Genomic DNA, 18538 nt, shown 5'->3' with positions numbered 1-18538 from the left:
TGGAGACGATGTCAAAGCTCAGTTTATTTAAAGGCATAGTAAGATTTTTCAACTTTTGTACCCAAAAAATTAAGGCAGTTTAAAATGTCCTGATAGATCAATAAGATATATTTTCTATTTCTCTTTTTATATTTCTTTTTCTAATCACATATTAAGTGTGAACAGTACTCAAATGTAATGAGCTGTATGTAAATTGATTATGAAGTGTTACTCAAGGCATGGCTTGGGGAAAATCATGCCAAAATCTGTATAATATGCGAGGTGTTATCTTGTGAGTGAGGCTAAACACTGGTCACTGTGCTAATGGCAAGGCAAAGATAAATCATCAGAGTTTGAGTAAAGCCTCACAGTGGGTGTCAGATAATTAGAACATTATATTTCTAAATTAACATTTTATTTAACATTTCTCAATCCACAGAGTCATGTTTATCGGAAAACAAAAATGTCAAAGAAGGCATTATCTCTCACAGTGGGCAGAGCAGTGGCTGGTAATGATTGTGACCAGTGGTGTCTATCTTTAACTGTCCATTTGTCAGGTTTGGGTGCAGGGAGGACGCGGAGGCGGACGCAAATGCAAACAAAATGGGATTTATTAACGAAAACAAATACAAAATACACAGGGATATACCGAAAACAGGACTGAGGAAACTGGGGAATACATGGAGCACTGAGAGACGATAAACGTACAAGGATCGACCTCGGGGAAATGGAACACGGACCTTAAATAGAGGTGCACACACACAGGAAACAGGAAACACCTGGGACGAAGGGGCGGAGCTACAAATGAACACAGGTGAGTGGAAAAATACTAGGAATGAAACACAGACCTGAGAATAACACAGACATGAGAAGCAGACAGACAAAAGACCTGACACCATTTAAACAGACAAAACACTCAACACAAAACACAAAAAAAAAAACATAATAAACAGAGACTGATAACCAGAGAGATATGAGCAAGATAAACCATTGCAACAAAGTTTACAACTAGAACGACTGGCAATACTTCACTAATTAGTGCTGAATTTTTAAAATATATTTATACACCAGTTGTAAATGAATCACAGGTGAGAGTCATTAGTATTTGGGAGATAATGTACATGAAATGTACAGTTTCTGGCAGGTTGACTGGTGGCCTCCTGAAGAGAAAGGGACTATGGCAAATGTACAAATGTAAGGTGTGAGAAAAAGTTGTAACACAAAGCTAACGATTCTATCCTCTAACACAGGCAGTGACCGATAAACTCATGGAAGCTCATTAAAATCTAGAGAGTAAAAAAAAAAATCACCTATTTACAGAGATGTAGAGTAACAAACTGGCACTACACAGCAAGTACTAACATGCTGTATCTGTATCTACTGGAGTACTTTTACTTTACTACATTTTTTGGATAAGTTTAATACATTTACTCTAATTCATTAATTTCTTATGTGCCGCATCATTACTCATCATTTACAATTATATAAATGTTAAGAATCATTCCACACCCACAAAATCACTAAAGCTAGAAGCTCTGCACTGTAACCAGGTTTGATGAAGCTCCTCAGTAGTGAGTAAATCTTGATCAAGCTGATCTTATAAGAAGACCTCGCTGCTCCAATTCTGCCTTTTGCTTTGCAAAGTTTCCACTGATTTCTATAATAACTACAGAACACAGTACAGAACTTTGACTTTCAGTACTTGAGTAGTATATATTAAATTTTACATTTTAACTACTTGCAATATTTTAGTACTTCCACATAAGTGTTGAGCTTAAAGAACACTTCACCTTCTACTCAAGTCACTTTTCTTTTGATAGGGGACTTGTACTTTTACTCTCATTTGAGTCTCTGTTACTTTATACATCTCTTCCTCTTTAATTGCTAGTCATAGTGTTTGAATTTTAATTATGCATCTTTAACTGCATCATTTTTATAATATTAAATATTTGTCTTTCTAGTTATAGCACATTATATTGACAGATTTACAATGATTGAGGGTTATTCCTGACGAATAAATAAAATAAATCAAAATTCTCAAGTGACAACAGACATTATTAAGCTGAAATACAACAGGAATACATTTGTTCTCTACTAAAGCCCACAGGCTATTCTAATTTGTCATTTACAGGGGGGGGGGGGGGGGGGGTTTAGTGCTCTGTCATTGGGGAGTTCAATTAATAACCAAGCATCTTCACACACACAGTGGTTAAACCAAAAAAAATCTAGAATAATTACATTTGAATTACACGTTTCTTTCACGTTCGAGTATATTTTAATTCATTGTATTTTAGACCCCTGAAACCACGAAAAAATAAATCTACATAAATCTCTTGATGTTCCCACTCAATCAGCAGCACACCAAGGTGACCTAAGGTTTCCATTTGTTTGTATTTCAGAAAAACTACTTATAAACACTCAAACACGCCGTGAATAAAAGACGCAGAGAGACGGGTGAATAAAAAAAGAAAATCTTGTTTATTTAAATAACAGAGTAGGAGCTGCTCGCTTGTCAATTCACATTGTCAGGCTGTCAGGCCCAAACCCACCCCTAACTGACAGGCCCTGACATTAGGCCAGCTGAGATCAATTGTGTGTGCTGCACGGGACAAAGGAAATATAACCAATGTAATTGCAGTCATTAGCCATACTGGCTTATCGCTGAGAGATGGTGGCAACTTCATTCCACCCATCCGCCGGCATCTGGCCCCGCTGATGAAGATGCAAATGGCAGGGATCATAACTTGCCGGTGTGTGACATGCCGAGAATTCGGGGGGGGGAGTACTGGTGGCCATTTTGTAAATGACTCGTAGAGAATAGAAATATCATTAGCGGGTTGCTACCACACTGCTGCCGCTGCTGCTGCTACTGCTGCTAAGCAGCTGGAAGGCTTTCAGCTTTATGGACGATGTCCAACCAGACTTAAGCTTTTGCTCTGACACTAACCTGATTTACTTATCATGATCGAATGGGCGCTAAAGGAGATTTTGTGTGACGGTAATGCTCTTATGGTACACGTTAGATTGGATAACCCAGTGCTTTTGGCATTGGCCTTGCTGGCTCGTCTTGTGTTGGGCAAAGCCGGTCAGAAAGCTGGTATCGATGGAATTGAGGTTACTGGAGTCACACAGTACTTTTTTTTTGTCAAAAACAGTTCAAACAAATCCACAGGTGATGCTGCCAGAGTCTGGAAGAGAGAAAATATGGGAAATAGTACAAATGAAGTCAATAAACATTGGGAGAAGAGACTTGGTGAGAGAGATAAAGAAGAACCCAAAGATCACTGTGGCTGAGCTCCAGAAATGCAGTAAGGAGATGTGAGAAAGTTCCACAAGATCACTGCAGACATATGCAAGCCAAAAAAACACATGAATTACTCCCAAACTATTAGAAATAAGATTCTCTGGTCTAATGAGAATTTTTGGCGTTAATTCTGAGCGGTATGTGTGGAGAAAACCAGGCACTGCTCATCACCTGGCCAATACGATCCCAACAGTGAAACATGGGGGTGGCAGCATTATGCTATGGGGTGTTTTTCAGCTGCAGGGACAGGAAGAAAGGTTGCAATTGAAGGAAAGATGAATGCCGCCAAGCACAGAGATATCCTGGGGAAAAAAAAAACATCTTCCTAAGTGCTCCGGAACTCAGACTGGGCAGAAGGTTCACCTTCCAACAAGACAATGACCCTATGACCCCCCCCCCACACAGCTAAAATAACAAAGAAGTGGCTTCAGAACAAATCTGTGACTATTCTTGACTGGGCAAGCCAGAGCCCTGACCCAAACCCAATTGAGCATCTCTGGAGAGACCTGAAAATGGCTGTTCACCAACGTTCACCATCCAACCTGATGTAACTGAAGAGGATCTGTGAAGAGGGATGGCAGTGGATCCCCAAATCTAGGGGTGAAAACTTGTGGCATCATTTCCAAGAACACTCATGGCTGTACTAGCTCAAAAAAGGTGCTTCTACTCAATACTGAGCAAAAGGTCTGAATACTTATGAGCATGTGTTATTTTAGTTTTTCCTTTTTAATAAAGTTGCAAAAAATGTCTACATTTCTGTTTTTTTTCTGTCAAAATGGGGTGTTAAGTGTACATTAATGAAAAATAAAATGAACTTTTTTAGATTTTAGCAAATGGCTGCAATGAAACAAAGAGTAAAAAAGTTAAAAGGGTCTGAATACTTTTCTGTACCCACTGGACACTGATCCAGGAACAAATAGGCAGCGAAGAAGATTTAGTGCAACACCTTTAGACATTGGACTTGCTACCTTGTGTTGTCTTGTGTTGGGAAAAGCTGGTCAGAAAGCTGACTGGTAGGTAATGTGATTGGTAATGATGGATGTGATCTGACTGAGGTCACATGGTGGTCAGGCATTTCATGAATGAGAAACAGTTCACCCAAATCCACAGAGACTAGAAAGTCACATTTGTATACCCTAGATTCCATTCTATTCCAGGTGAGAAGATTGATTCCTTTCAGATCAATGGATCAATAAACCTCAGTCCATTGACCAATAATGGTAAAGCAACCTCATTACAGGAGTTAACCTTGAACTAAGTTATTGATTAACTAAATGTTCTCTAGAGGGTAAGTATATTCACTTAGAGCAAATCCAATTATTGAACCTTCAGCCTTTAAACCAGAGCATATTATGTGTATTTCAATTCCTTCTCAATATTGAGTTGTTTCTTTGATTTATTCACCACAGTGTAAAGGTGTATCAAGGTCAATATCAGAATACTGTGCATTTTGGTGTCTAAAACCTTTCTACATTTCTAAAATATTTTCACATTTTCCTGTCAAGCATGCATCCACCCTGTAATGACAAGCTCCACAACAGAGTGGATGATGACATGGTGGACAGTTTTAACAAAGCATTGCAGACATTTTAATTGCTCTTGGTGACCTTGTTTTGTTTGTTATGATCCCACTTTATATTTATAAATGTTGTGGGATCGTTAACATATTTTAGTAAAACCAGTAAAATCTGGTGAAAGGCAAGAGGAAATGGTAAAATACCTTTATTTACTTTAGAACTATAAAAAAGGTCACACATTGTAAAAGTGCTATCAAGCACCACACTGGGAGAATCAAACTGGACAGCAACAAATAAATGAACTCTTAAACAATATATAGCTAGACTTAAAAACAAACGTAAGCGAACTACACGAAAGTTCCCTGACCAACAAAAAACAAAATCCAAAAAAAGGTGCCTGTCCTCTAGTCTAGGGGGACTAAACAGAGTAAAGTCCCAGCGGTAAGGCACCTATTTTAGGCAGGTACCCTATCTTGGCCATCTCCAACCCCTCTCTACTTCTAAAAAAAAAAAAGTGTATTCCAAAGATGTGAGCTGAGAAAAAAATAAAAAAAAATAATAATTTTTGCATTACACAGTTACACATTACACAGTGTGGCCAGACTGAGCGATAATTGGTGCCTGTACATTGCGTGGTGTTAAAATTAATCTCTTATAAAACAAACATACTACAAAACTATATGTAGAATACTTCAACAAACAGTAAAAACACATTAAAACAACAGATAAAACATCTGGGACTCTACATTTAAAAGGTTGGCTCCTCCCTCAAAATTCCAGCAAAGCCTCCCATTGGATAAGGTAAAAAAGTCAGCGAGAGAGAAGAGCCAGAGAGAGAGAGACAAAAAAAAAAAAAAACATGCCAAAAATATTGTTTTACAAAAAACATTTACCCTGATATTTTACCACCACAAGAGGGCCAGGTTAAGCTTTCCCTCAATATGAAGTGGAATTAATGTTATTTATTTTTGGAAATGCAACAACTGTCTTCAGTCCCTTGGAAATAAAACAGTGTCAATGTTGTGATGTCACTGATGTCTTAAAGGTATGGAGTTATTCCAAGATGACAGGGTGGACATGGGACTCTTTGAAATGTTTAAATTGCTTAATCATTTTATGCAATGAGCTAAACATATAATTAAAATTCCTAGTTTAGACACATGTAGGTACAAATAAGACACATTATTAAAGGAAGTATCGAGACAGAGAAGAGTCAAAAATGAGAAGGGTCAACACTAGTAAACAGCAGTAAGAGGGAGCAAACATACCGTAAACGATATTCAATCCAAAGATCGGTCATACACAAGCATGGACATATCAGAGGGCAGGCGGAAATCATGTACATGGGGGTAACACCAGCAATGGGATAAACACTTCGTAAAGTGGTGAATCAAACAATACTCAGTGGAGGAGTGGAGTGGAGGAGTGTGTGGAGTGAAGGTGTGTATATATATATATATAGCAGTGTGAACAGGTGTGATCAATATTCTGGTGATTGACTTCTTGGTGGTGCTGTCCTTCATACATGTGATACATGTATGAGGGAGTAATGTTAGTGTATGGTGCATTCTGGGTATCGTAGTCTGGAAGCTGGCGATCGCAGGTGAAGTGTGGTGTGGTAGATGAGGATTAGCTGTCAGTCATGACAATTAACAACCTCTATATTTGGAATAATGTGTCCATTCCGAGTAAATATTGAAAAACAAATTGTTAATAAAATTTTACTTATGCTCTGCTCATAAAAGGCTTGGTATAATGATTTTAGCCCATTAGATGCACAAAAGAAATTGAGTTTGGGTTTCTGAACGATTTCTGAATTCTTAAATATGTCACAGCATGTCCAAGTATGTCACAGCATGTAAACCGTAATGGATCTCTTTACAGTGTTTTTTTTTTTTGTGATGTACTCTAATGGATTATGAATGACTTCTTCATCAAAAAGAAAAAAAAACCTGGGGAGACTCTTTCTGCATGCTTTTTTTTTTCTTCTCTTCTTGTTTTTCAGATAAAAAGCCCAGGCAGTTTTATCTCTCAGTATCTGTCACGAACATCTTAATGTAAGAAGCAAGAAGCCTGAGCACGGGCAAATGAAAAAAAAAAGTATAAACTTTCAAATGAGGTCCTCTCTTCATCCTTTATGATGATGTACCGGTGCAGGGCGAGCGTTGGCCAAGTGCAGCTCTGGCTTTCAGACCTTCAGAGCGTATTGATTCTTATCGCAGCCATGGATAAATTCCAGTCCACATCAATATGCAGGCGGAGGGGCTTCAGAGTGTTTAAAACCTGCAGCAGGAAATACGCCTCTCTCCTCGGTGAGCCGCTCTACTCCGGCTCGGCTCCTGCATTGTTCACCGGGCTCTTTATGGCAGAATCACTTACACAGAAAGCAGAAAGCAGCTGAGTGCCTGAGCAAATTAGAAGGCAGCCTCCTAATCAGCTGCGAGAGACAAATGGTCTTCCAGCTCAAACAGCCAAGGAGTCGGATAGCGGAGCTTTGATTTAGCCTGCCTGCTTTTAATTTGGTGGAATCACACTAGAATTTCTACCTTTGGTGTGTCCTCTTTGAACATCTCAGGCTGACGTGGCCTTGGTGGAGAGGGTCTTACTTCACACAGCAGCTGTGTAAGTGTGTAAGTGTGTGAGAGAGGGAGAGAGACATTTATAATAAAAGAGAGAGATAGAGAGGGAGACACAAAGAAAGAGTAAAAGAGAAAGAGAACACACACATGAAGTTGAGTGTCTGATTTAGCATAACAGTAAGAGTAATAGTAATAAATACCATTATCTGCTGAAGGATAAGAAGACTGGTGGATCTAGGGATGCACCAACTCAACCCAATCAATCTGATACCAATACAGAATTAATAAACTGTACACCTCACCATGTGTGAAATGTAATTAAACCCATAAGTTCTGCCTATTTAGAATAATTATAAATAGAACAAGCTAAATTAATTGAACAGCATTTTTCTTGTATTCATTTTGGCCCCATCTTACAATAAGTGTCTCCAATAACTGTGTAGTTACACATTAATAATCCATGTAATAACAGTGTAACAACTGGTGAAGTACAAATTGTCGCAGATTGAGCTGTACAGGGTAATGTAATTACACATGTAATACCTTAAATGTATACAATGTCCACAACTGTGATAGGTCAGGCCTACTGTACCACCAATAGTGACCACACTGTTATTACATGGATTCTTAATTGTAACTACACAGGTATTGGAGACACTTACTATTAAGTGGGAGCTTTGTTTTTCTCATTGTGATTAAAGAGGGAACATTTTAACATAAAGATAAGATACAAATCCTGATGTAACATATGAGAAAATAATAACAAGAATTTCATACCTTGTATTTTTTTTTTACATTTCGGTCTAGGAAACATCATAAGAAATGTAAAGCATTTTCGTAAATGCTTTAAATTGTTACAATTGTTGAAACACACCTGTTGAAGCGAAAAAATAGATCCCTTTTTAAATTAAGCTAGTTTTATCTCCAGCACCAACTGAGCACAGAAACATTGTGCGGTTTATTTGCCACCAAAAAAATGATTATAATAATTGATGTAATATTGGATTCAGCAGTATTTTTCTCTCTTTATTCATTTAAAGTTGGTGACAGGGTGAGGCAGACAGGTGGACAGGGCACTGTATAAGTTAGATAGGGTAAATCTAGCTGTCTAGCTGTTTCCTATGATAAGTGTATCATGTCTTTAGGTTATTCTGAACCTTCATTATAAAGCCTTGTCTGGGTTGGAGCAGGCTAATTGAGATGCTATCTGGCTTTCTGAGCTGGATTACTCACTGATAGTTGATGACAGACTAAGAGCGCTGTTAGATAAAGTACGTTTTGCCGCTGGCTGCTTGTATCATATGTGTAGGTCATTCTGAAACTGTGTTATTAAACCTAGAATGCCACAATACAGATTATTTCAGAGTGATGTGCCTAATTTTCTGATACACAGTCCATCTAATTTTGTTTTGTAATATCGGGACTGATATATTGCACAATCCTAATATCAAAACTGTGCATCCTTTTGAGGAACACAGATTCAGATATAAATAATGAGCTTCTACACTGTAAAAAAAAACACGTAAAATTTACAGTAAAATACTGGCAGCTGTGGTTGCCAGAATTTCACCGTAAAAAAAACGGTTGCCAAGAATTATACTGTAATATCTTATACATTGCAACCGTTTATTTTACGGTAAAATTCTGGCAACCACAGCTGCCAGTATTTCACCGTAAAATAAACGGTTTCACATGTATTCTTGGTAACCGTAAATTTCATACTCATGAACCGTTTTGTTTACAATATATTGTTGTGAAAAAAAATATATTACAATATAAAAAGCCTATAGTATTTACAGTAAAATAAACGGTTGCAATGTATAAGATATTACGGTATAATTCTTGTCAACCGTAAATTTCATATTCACACACCGTTTTGTTTACAATATATTGTTGTGAAAAAAGTATATTACACTGTAAAAAGCCTATAATATTTACAGTAAAATAAACGGTTGCAATGTATAAGATATTAAAGTATAATTCTTGGCAACCGTTTTTTTTACGGTGAAATTCTGGCAACCACATCTGCCAGTATTTCACCGTAAAATAAACGGTTGCACATGTATAAGTTATTACGGTATAATTCTTGGCAACCGTAAATTTCACATTCATGAACTATTTTGTTTACAATATATTGTTGTGAATAAAAGTATATTACACTGTAAAAAGCCTATAGTATTTACAGTAAAATAAATGTGATTGTCAGAAATAACCGTAAAAAAAAATACATTACAATATGCCCTAACGTTGCAGTAAAAAGATAAATGTACTGTTGATTTCAAGTTAGAATTTAAATCCATATTTTACTTTATATATACACAATTTGTGCCATATAAAGAAACTGTTTGCCATATAATCCATATAAATTACATTTCTTTTTCTTTTTTTTATGAATTCAGTCTGTAATATAACAACTGATTTATTCCATATACATTTCGTTAAGATGCTATAGAAGTAAAGGTTTGGCCATGAAGTATGAGGGTTTTATCATGAAATGAACATACTAATGTAACTATTTCACATCTAACATATATTCAAGAAGATTTGTTTATTAAAGTGTGCCGCTGTTAAATAAGTTTTGTAATCAAGTTAGTCTAATCTACAGACAGTTTAAATACAACAAATACTGTCAGATTAATATTTTTTTTGTTAAATCCTCAATGAATCTGCATTATGTAACACCATCTTGCATAAAATCAAATAATTACATCAAGGTCAAAGTTGTATTAAACATTTTATTGATCAATAAATTATTGATCCCGTAAACAAAATTCTGCTCTTTATTAAATGGTTACAAAGTAACAACAATAACAATTGTTTTGAAACTGCTCAGTATAACAGTAATGAAAATGTGCATCTTGCAAAGACTTAAAACAATAACCTCAGTGACTCTAATCACTTGTTTTCGATTCCTGAAATTACTATAAAATTGCCATAAAATCACCTTGTTTGCTAAACAAAACCACTGACCTCACTGACCTCATAAAACAGAACTTGTATCTATATAAACTATAGCAGCCATTTTCCAAGTAAAAGTACACTTACAGTGATTCTCAGAACTTCCAGTACTTTTTTGGTACAAGTTTAACAACAATTTTAAGTCACTGTCCACAAAAAAACATATAGCTTCTTTTTTTGTTGATTTTTACATGCTGTGAAAAATGTCAGAGCAATATGTTCCAAAATCACCTGGGGGGTAAAAGATCTTTACATTAACCTACACTGGAATTAAGGCACATTTTTAGCCTCTCCTGTAAATCTACTCTTTTGGACATACTTATTTTTCTTTGGACAGTGACAACATGGAATATACATTGTACCTTAACATATTGTCCATGAGGAATGTCTAGGTCCACTCATGGTCTGCAAGGTCAGCAATAAGAGTGAGGACTCTGGGATTGACAGCAAGTGCTTTCTTGTTTTTCTTCCACTGGACTTTGGTGCCTCTTTCGGGATTTATCGAGAAGAAACACCTTGATAAAAGTAAATAAATACATTAATTACCAAACAACAACAAAAAAAGACTGTGTTGATTGAAAGTTTCTCAACCCTTATTAATTAATATTATACAATTAAATATGAGCTTAAACCCAACGTTTCCTTAATGTCTGATGATATATGCTGATCATAAGTTTTTGCACAAACTACAATCCTGTAGCCATTTCACACACTCTCTCTAATTTCTTACAGATTTTTTGTTAACTTTAATTTATAAATTAGGTTATTTTTACTTGTTTAATATATAAACAGAAACTGAACAGTCATAAAACAGGTGCCCAAATGTTTTAGAACAAAGAAATTATACCTTTGAAGGAACTCAAGTGTTGACCGTAGTTCCACTGGGTAGTGTATGTTGAAACAGTAGTAACTGCCAAACAGCAGACAGAAGGCAGGTACGAAAGAAGTGATGTGGTCGTTGACAACCTCTTGGTCGATGCTCAACATGAACATCCCAGCAGTAAAGCAGGATGACCCTAAAAAGATTAACAAGGCCAACAATAAAACAAATAAATAAACCTCAATAAAAAGGGATTAAATTAGAGTGAGTGTGTGAAATGGCTACAAATTTACATTTTGTGTATTAACTTGTATCTTATGAACAGCCAATCACTGAGCTTCATTAAGATTCCTTGAGTTCCTTTATAATGTGCAAACAGTAAAAACACTGCAAACTTATACATGACTTGTCTTTGCTTGCCAATGTGAGCTTTGCATCTGTTGAATGGTGAGCGGGGCAGAGAACTCTCTACAGTGTTTTGAAGTTGGACTGCTGTAGCCATTTCACACATTCCTCACTCTATACTAATACAATTGTACTTGCTAAATTGGACATAACAAATGCCATTTCTACACTGAATTTAGCCATTGGTTGAGCTTGGTACCAGGCAAATTAATGGTCAGTATCCATAAACTGTACAACATTACCTGTAACAATGTAAGCCAATAGTAGAATAGGCTGTCAATACACCAGCAGATTTAGAGAGTTTGGTTACACTTTTTGGGCTTTACTTACCACACACAATAATGCAGGGTGTTGCTGGCAGCTTCTCCATCTGAACCTCTCTGGCTAGGCATGTCTTATCGACATAATGAAACAGGTTATCCTCTTTTTCACCAAAATGAGCCAGTAAAAGAAGTACCATCTCGATGACATCTCCTGGACAACCATCCAATTGGCCTCTCTCAGTCTGAAACTTGATAAAAACATCCAGAACCTGTTTGTGTTTTGGTGCATCAACAGTTTTAAAGAAACTTAAGAGGCGTCGACACTTCTTGTCCACGTTGGCATGGAAGCACTCCATTAGACTGACACCAGTAAGTTCTTGGAAGTGTACTACCATTCCAGATTCCTTGAACAAAAAGGGCCACTCTTGGGTTAGTTGCCTTATGCTGGTCCCCTTGTTGATGTCTTTACGCTGTGTGTAAAAGGTGCATTGTACCAATTCTTTCACGTCGTCTGTACTGTAATTCATCTCTTCAAACATAGTCTTCATCTTTTCTTTTTTTTCTTGCTGACTATCCTCAGTCTCAGAGAGTGGCAAATATTTCAGCTCCCACTTTACACAGCCATATGTGTCTTGAACACTTGCTTTGTGCTCAGCTGGAATTTCCTCTGTGTCAGATCCATCTGAAACTGGCTTACGTTTTTTTATCATTGATGTGTTGGGTCGTTTGACATTCTCAACGCATGCCTGAAGTTGCTTGACCAGTGAATGATATCCAGATCCAACTACATCACCCTCAATTACATCTTGTAGCGATTTAGGATACTTGGCCACCATTCTTTTGCCTATCTCTGTAGTGTTGTGTTTGGTCGGGTTATTACACACCTTCATAATTTCAGAAACCACAATTCTAATCATCTCTCGTCGTAGCCGTGGACTAGGTCTTTTCTGTCTTTCCAGACTTTGCAGTAACTCTTCAGGGAGCTTTTGCCATGGTATTTGAAAACTGTCTGCCCAGTCTGGCTGAAAAGATGAACTGCCTCTTGGGGATGATGAGGTAGATGTGGTTGACAATGTTGAGGGAGAGGCAGAACGTGGAGTGGAGCATGCAGAAACTGGAGAGGGACATACCGAGGTTGGAGTTGGAGTGGCGGAATCTGTAACAGACATTTAAGCATTGAATAAGGTAATTTGCTGTTAAATTACTAACGTCTATGTCCTGGAGTGATCACAGTTTTTCACTGTTACACATTAACAGACTTACTGTTCTGTGCCCAGGAAACAACAAGTCTTCTGGCTTGTATTGGCTTCAGTGCTGGCAGCAAGTCTCCTTCTGTAATGTACTTCAGATCATCTGTGGTCTCTGCACCAAGTGCCTTCAATGTGTCTATAACTGAATTCAGAACTGCTTCAGGAAGATCAGGAAACACTGCAGTAATGGCACTGCTTATCTTCTGTATTTCTGATTCTGCCATATCTGTCAGATACACAAACACAAAAACACCTTTGTCCAACTGACATCTAAGTATCTACCGACAACACATTGTGCTTCAATGGGACTATCTGATATCCATTCTTCATGTAAGATGACAATGGCCACATGTCAATCAGGTCATTAATGTGTACACAATGCAATCTTCCACTTTCATTTTTCACAGAGTACATATGGTAGTGTGGAAGAAATTCCACTGAATATACTCTCATCAGAAAATGAAGTGCTGAACAATCTTTCACTACAATGAGAATGATTTCACCAAATTCTACTGAGTCGTCATTCCTAATGACAAAAAACTGTCCCTTCTTGTATGTTAATCCATTATACTGCACATCTCCAGAAATCTTTGCATTTATTTCAGTGAAGCCAAAGTGGCAGACTGCATCTTTAACTTGTTGACTGTAAAGCTCAGAGTAAAACGGTGAGCTGTTTTTTATTTGTAAGGATGGAGGACTCACTGAACCAGATGAAAGATAGGCTTGAAGCATCTGATGTCTTTCTGAAAGACTGAGACACAGATTTTTAAAGTTCTTCAAATGCCTTGCACATCTTTTAAAGTAACTATGTTTGCTCTCAAAGCGCATAGTCCATAATCGGATCAGTGGGCCAAATTTTAGAATCAATCCTGGATAGTGCCGTAAATAATGATGCTTTGGTCTCAAGTTGTTTTCTGGAAACAGTGACGTCCTTGAATCTAAATATTCTTGAATGAGGGCATCCAAGTAAGCAACTTGAGGTCTTGAAATTTTCTGAGCACAAACCAAATCAACAATGTCTTTCAGTTGTAGAGTTAACTGCCACACCTCATCTTGTGGATCCTGCACTCTGTCTCCAATTGTTAGAGGCAACAGCCTTAGAAAATTCCAATTCTGTATAGCATGACCAGAAAGCCTAAGTGTTTTAGGACTGACCTCACATGGCTTGGAGGAAGCATCTGTGGATGAATATTTGAACTGTTTAATAGACCTGTTCAAAATGGAGTATGTGAACCATTTCTTTTTCTTCACAAAATACCTCAGGTAAAGTGCAACATCATAAGAGAGGACACCTTCAAAGAGGTCATGGCCAAGACAAGGGGTCAAACCAGGCAGACATACATCATAATGTTCCAAAGAATTAAAGACTGACCTGAACTTTATTCCTTGAACATCTGGCACATTTTCAGCCTCTAACTGATCAACTGCAGACTTGTAACTTTCAGTGGTGCGCTCTGGTCCACATGAAGTTGGGTTACCTTGAAATTCAGTTCGAGAAATTAGACAGTATCTGCAGAAATATTCTGAGGAACTGAAATTTTCTGTAAATCCACCAACACAATGAGAGCCCAAGTTGTCTCCAGCAATGCAGTAAAGAGTTCCCTTAACAACGGTTTCATCTGCCATTGTTATCCCTGTCTCCTCCAGGACTTTCAAATCAGACACCAACTTGGAAAAAACGTTGGCATGGCCAAATTCTTTAAAGTCCTTCTCTCTACACAGCAAAACCAGCTGCATGTGATCAACATTTGATCGAACATGGGGGGGCAAATTTAGTAGTGAGAAGTACACACCCAATATTTTGTGCTTCTTTTTTGCAGAACCCAAAGGGTTCACCACCTCAAATGCATCCTGGTATAAGACCAGTTTAAGACAAGTTGGATTTTCCTGAAAAAAGGTGTTGGATTTAAACACTTTACCATCTTGGCTGTCACAGAGAACATCTGGCACGGAAACATCATTACAATCTACTGACATGAGCACCTGCCAAAAATTGGATTCTAGCATACTCTTCAAAGTGTTTAACACAGGAACATAATATGCAAATCTTTCCGTTCTGTTCTCATCTCTGCCTAAAAACATGCGCTTAGGTTCCACGTAATTAAACATTTTTTTAAAGCTCTGGGCTCTAGAGTATGCTGTTCTCATAGGTCCTGTGTGGCAAGCTGAGAACAAGTCAGATTCTTTCATTGTATCACAGATTTTTTCAATATCTTCATCTGATACTGACAAATCTTTCAGTAGCAAGTGTAATCTATTCAAAGTATAGGCCTGTCCCAATTCATGTATATTCTGAATCTCTTCAACAATGTTCTGAATAGTAGACGCTGGAATAAGATGCTGCCCCTGTAATTTTATGTAAAACATACACACATTTCTAAGAAACAAGTCACTGAAATTAGGTGCGTCCCCAAATGCTTCTTCTGCATGTGAAACACTGGCAGTTTCTTCTGCATGTGAAACACTTGCAGTTTCTTGGTGGGTAGCAACATTATGCTCACTTGTAGAAGGACATTCAATATTTGTATTTGTGAATGATTCACAAATCATATTTACAGAACAGTGTCTGTGTTTTCTAGACATGTGGGAAGTAAATGAAGATTTTACAGTGAACACAGTTTTGCAGCCTCTTACTGGGCAGCTCACAGCACGTCCCTCGACTAAGTGCTGCTTTAAGTGAGCAACCAATTCTTTGACTCCGTCACACTGACGTTCACAAAGTGAAACTGTGCATTTAAGTGATGCTAAAGCAATACCCTGGGCAACGGAGGACGTGGCATTATGTTGGCGATAGAAGTGAGATTTTAATGCTCCATATCCAGAAAACACCTGCTTACAACCACTTTCAACACACTTGAAAATGCACCGTGGTTCATTGCGATGGAGCTTGCAATGTAGAACATACGCTTTTAGAGACTGAAACGATGCTCCACAGATGCAACACGAATACAACCCCTGGCAAAAAGTATGGAATCACCAGTCTTGGATGAGCACTCCTTCAGACATTTCATTCTGTAAAACAAACTCTGATCAAAAACATGATACAATAATAAGGTCATTCCAAAGTGCAACTTGTTGGCTTTCAGGAACACTCAAAGAAATGAAGAAAAAACATTTTGGAAGTCAGTGAATGTTACTTTTATTGACCAACCACAGGGAAAAAAATATGGAATCACTCAATTCTGAGGAAAAAAGTATGGAATCATGAAAAACAGATAAACAAAAGATGATTCAAAATACATCACTAGTATTTAGTTGCACCACCTTTGGCTTTTATAACGGCTTTCAGTCTCTGAGGCATGGACTTGATCAGTGACAAACAGTATTCTGCATCAATTTGGTGCCAACTCTCTTTGATAGCAGTTGCCAGATCAGCTTTGCAGGTCGGAGCCTTCTTGTGGACCATTTTTTTCAATTTCCACCGCAGGTTTTCAATTGGGTTGAGATCTGGACTATTTGCAGGCCATGACATCGACTGAATGTGTCTTTCTCCAAGGAATGCCTTCACTGTTTTTGCCCTATGGCACGATGCATTGTCATCTTGGAAAATTATTTCATTATCTCCAAACATCTGTTCAATTGAAGGGATGAGAAAACTGTCCAAAATGTCAATGTAAACTTGTGCATTGATAGAAGAATTAACCACAGTCATCTCCCCAGTGCCTTTGCCTGACATGCAACCCCATATCATCAAGGACTGTGGAAATTTGGTTGTTTTCTTCAGGCAGGCCTCTTCATAAATCTCACTGGAACGGCACCAAACAAAAGTTCCAGCATCATCACCTTGTCCAATGCAGATTCTTGACTCATCACTGAAGATAACTTTCATCCAGTCATCCACAGTCCATGATTGCCTCTCCTTAGCCCACTGCAGTCTTGTTCTTTTATGTTTAGGTGTCAATGATGGTTTTCTTTTAGCTTTCCTGTATTGAAATCCCATTTCCTTTAGGCGATTTCTTACGGTTCGGTCACATACATTGGCTCCAGCTTCTTCCCATTTATGCTTCATCTGTTTAGTTGTACTTTTTCGGTTTTCAAGACAAATGGCCTTAAGTTGCTTGTCTTGACGCTTTGATGTCTTTCTCGGTCTACCAGTACGCTTGGCTTTAACAACCATTCCATGCTGTTTGTATTTGGTCCATATCTTGGATACAGCTGACTGTGAACAGCCCACATCTTTAGCAACCATGCGTGAAGAGTTACCTTCTTCAAGAAGTTTCACAATCCTCTCTTTTGTTTCAAGAGACATTTCTCTTGTTTGAGCCATGGTTCTTGCCACTCTAATTCGTCCAGCAGCCCTCCAAGGTGTCATGACTGCAGGTATTTTTAACTGCAGACTAACGAGCAGATCTAATCTGAGGCAGGTGTCCATTTAGGGAAAGGAAATTGACTGGGTGTGTCCTTATTTTCTACCTTCAATTTGAGTGATTCCATACTTTTTTCCTCAGAATTGAGTGATTCCATATTTTTTTCCCTGTGGTTGGTCAATAAAAGTAACATTCACTGACTTCCAAAATGTTTTTTCTTCATTTCTTTGAGTGTTCCTGAAAGCCAACAAGTTGCACTTTGGAATGACCTTATTATTGTATCATGTTTTTGATCAGAGTTTGTTTTACAGAATGAAATGTCTGAAGGAGTGCTCATCCAAGACTGGTGATTCCATACTTTTTGCCAGGGGTTGTACATGTTCAAACAGGCATGTATCTAACACAAAACGAACGCATTATCATTGCAATGTGGACTGAAATATGCTGAAGCATGCTTGGAAACGGGAACTGCTCATTGTAAGCACCACTAAGCCGAGACAATTCACACTAGCTTCTGTAGCTACCTTATTTAGCTTGATAGTTCACTTTAGTTTGCTAGCCAGCTAACATGGTATATGCTCTGGAGATGTTAACACAGCTGGGACACAAACACCTGAACAGTATCGTTTATATCACACAGAAATGTTTACCTCGTTAAAACAGACTTGACATGAACTGCAGAGCTCCATCAAGCACACACAGACATGTTATTCGAGAGGAGACCAGCCACTGACTGCAGCGTGAAGGAGAGTTGTTAACGCTTAACGCTGATCCTCCCGCCTTCCAACAAAAAGAGCCAATCAGCTTGTTGCTTTTGCAGAGATCGGAGGAACCCCACCCCCCCTCCCCCCGGCTGTAAATATTTGCGCAGGCGCAGTAGCCATAACAAGCCGAAAAAAATCAAGTTTTTCTGTGCTTTTTTTGAGACAAACGCTACAAACTGTTCATAAGGATTTTAACAGATTTTACTAGTGATGTAAAATATGTTGTTCAAATGATAATTACACCTTCAGACTAGAGTATATTGGTCTCTCCTCATTCAAACAGATAGGAGGCTGGTCTTGTATGAGTAGAAAAAACACAGCAAAAGTGACCGCCGAAACCGAAAGCGCTTATTGGACGGCGCCCACATGAGGCGACTGTTAGTATTCAAAAT

The 18538-nt window shown here is 38.0% G+C and overlaps 1 protein-coding gene and 1 long non-coding RNA gene across 2 annotated transcripts; both read right to left on the bottom strand.

Annotated features, from left to right (window-relative positions):
- Positions 1-10700: 10700 nt before the first annotated feature.
- Positions 10701-12527, bottom strand: LOC125804729 (uncharacterized). The gene is made up of 3 exons (XM_049484036.1): positions 11893-12527; positions 11185-11353; positions 10701-10852 (listed from the first exon to the last, which is right to left on the bottom strand). Exons 1-3 carry the CDS (start codon positions 12371-12373, stop codon positions 10726-10728), a joined length of 777 nt encoding a protein of 258 aa, XP_049339993.1. The 5' UTR covers positions 12374-12527; the 3' UTR covers positions 10701-10725.
- Positions 12528-13089: 562 nt separating this feature from the next.
- Positions 13090-18114, bottom strand: LOC125804730 (uncharacterized). The gene is made up of 3 exons (XR_007440882.1): positions 18033-18114; positions 14448-14553; positions 13090-13301 (listed from the first exon to the last, which is right to left on the bottom strand). It is a non-coding gene; the product is annotated as an uncharacterized LOC125804730 (long non-coding RNA).
- Between the last annotated feature and the right edge of the window lie 424 nt (positions 18115-18538).

Source organism: Astyanax mexicanus, chromosome 10 (genome assembly GCF_023375975.1).
Source record: "Astyanax mexicanus isolate ESR-SI-001 chromosome 10, AstMex3_surface, whole genome shotgun sequence".
NCBI lineage: Eukaryota > Metazoa > Chordata > Actinopteri > Characiformes > Acestrorhamphidae > Astyanax > Astyanax mexicanus.
This window is presented reverse-complemented; position numbering and strand designations above follow the sequence as displayed.

What these genes read in the sequence shown, in the direction of transcription:
- LOC125804729 (XM_049484036.1), bottom strand. Translation starts at nt 12,373, where the DNA reads ATGAAGACTATGTTTGAAGAGATGAATTACAGTACAGACGACGTGAAA. An exon ending in ACCCTGCATTATTGTGTGTG is followed by an intron (nt 11,354 to 11,892) that starts GTAAGTAAAGCC and finishes TAATCTTTTTAG; the next exon opens with GGTCATCCTGCTTTACTGCT. An exon ending in ACACTTGAGTTCCTTCAAAG is followed by an intron (nt 10,853 to 11,184) that starts GTATAATTTCTT and finishes ACTTTTATCAAG; the next exon opens with GTGTTTCTTCTCGATAAATC.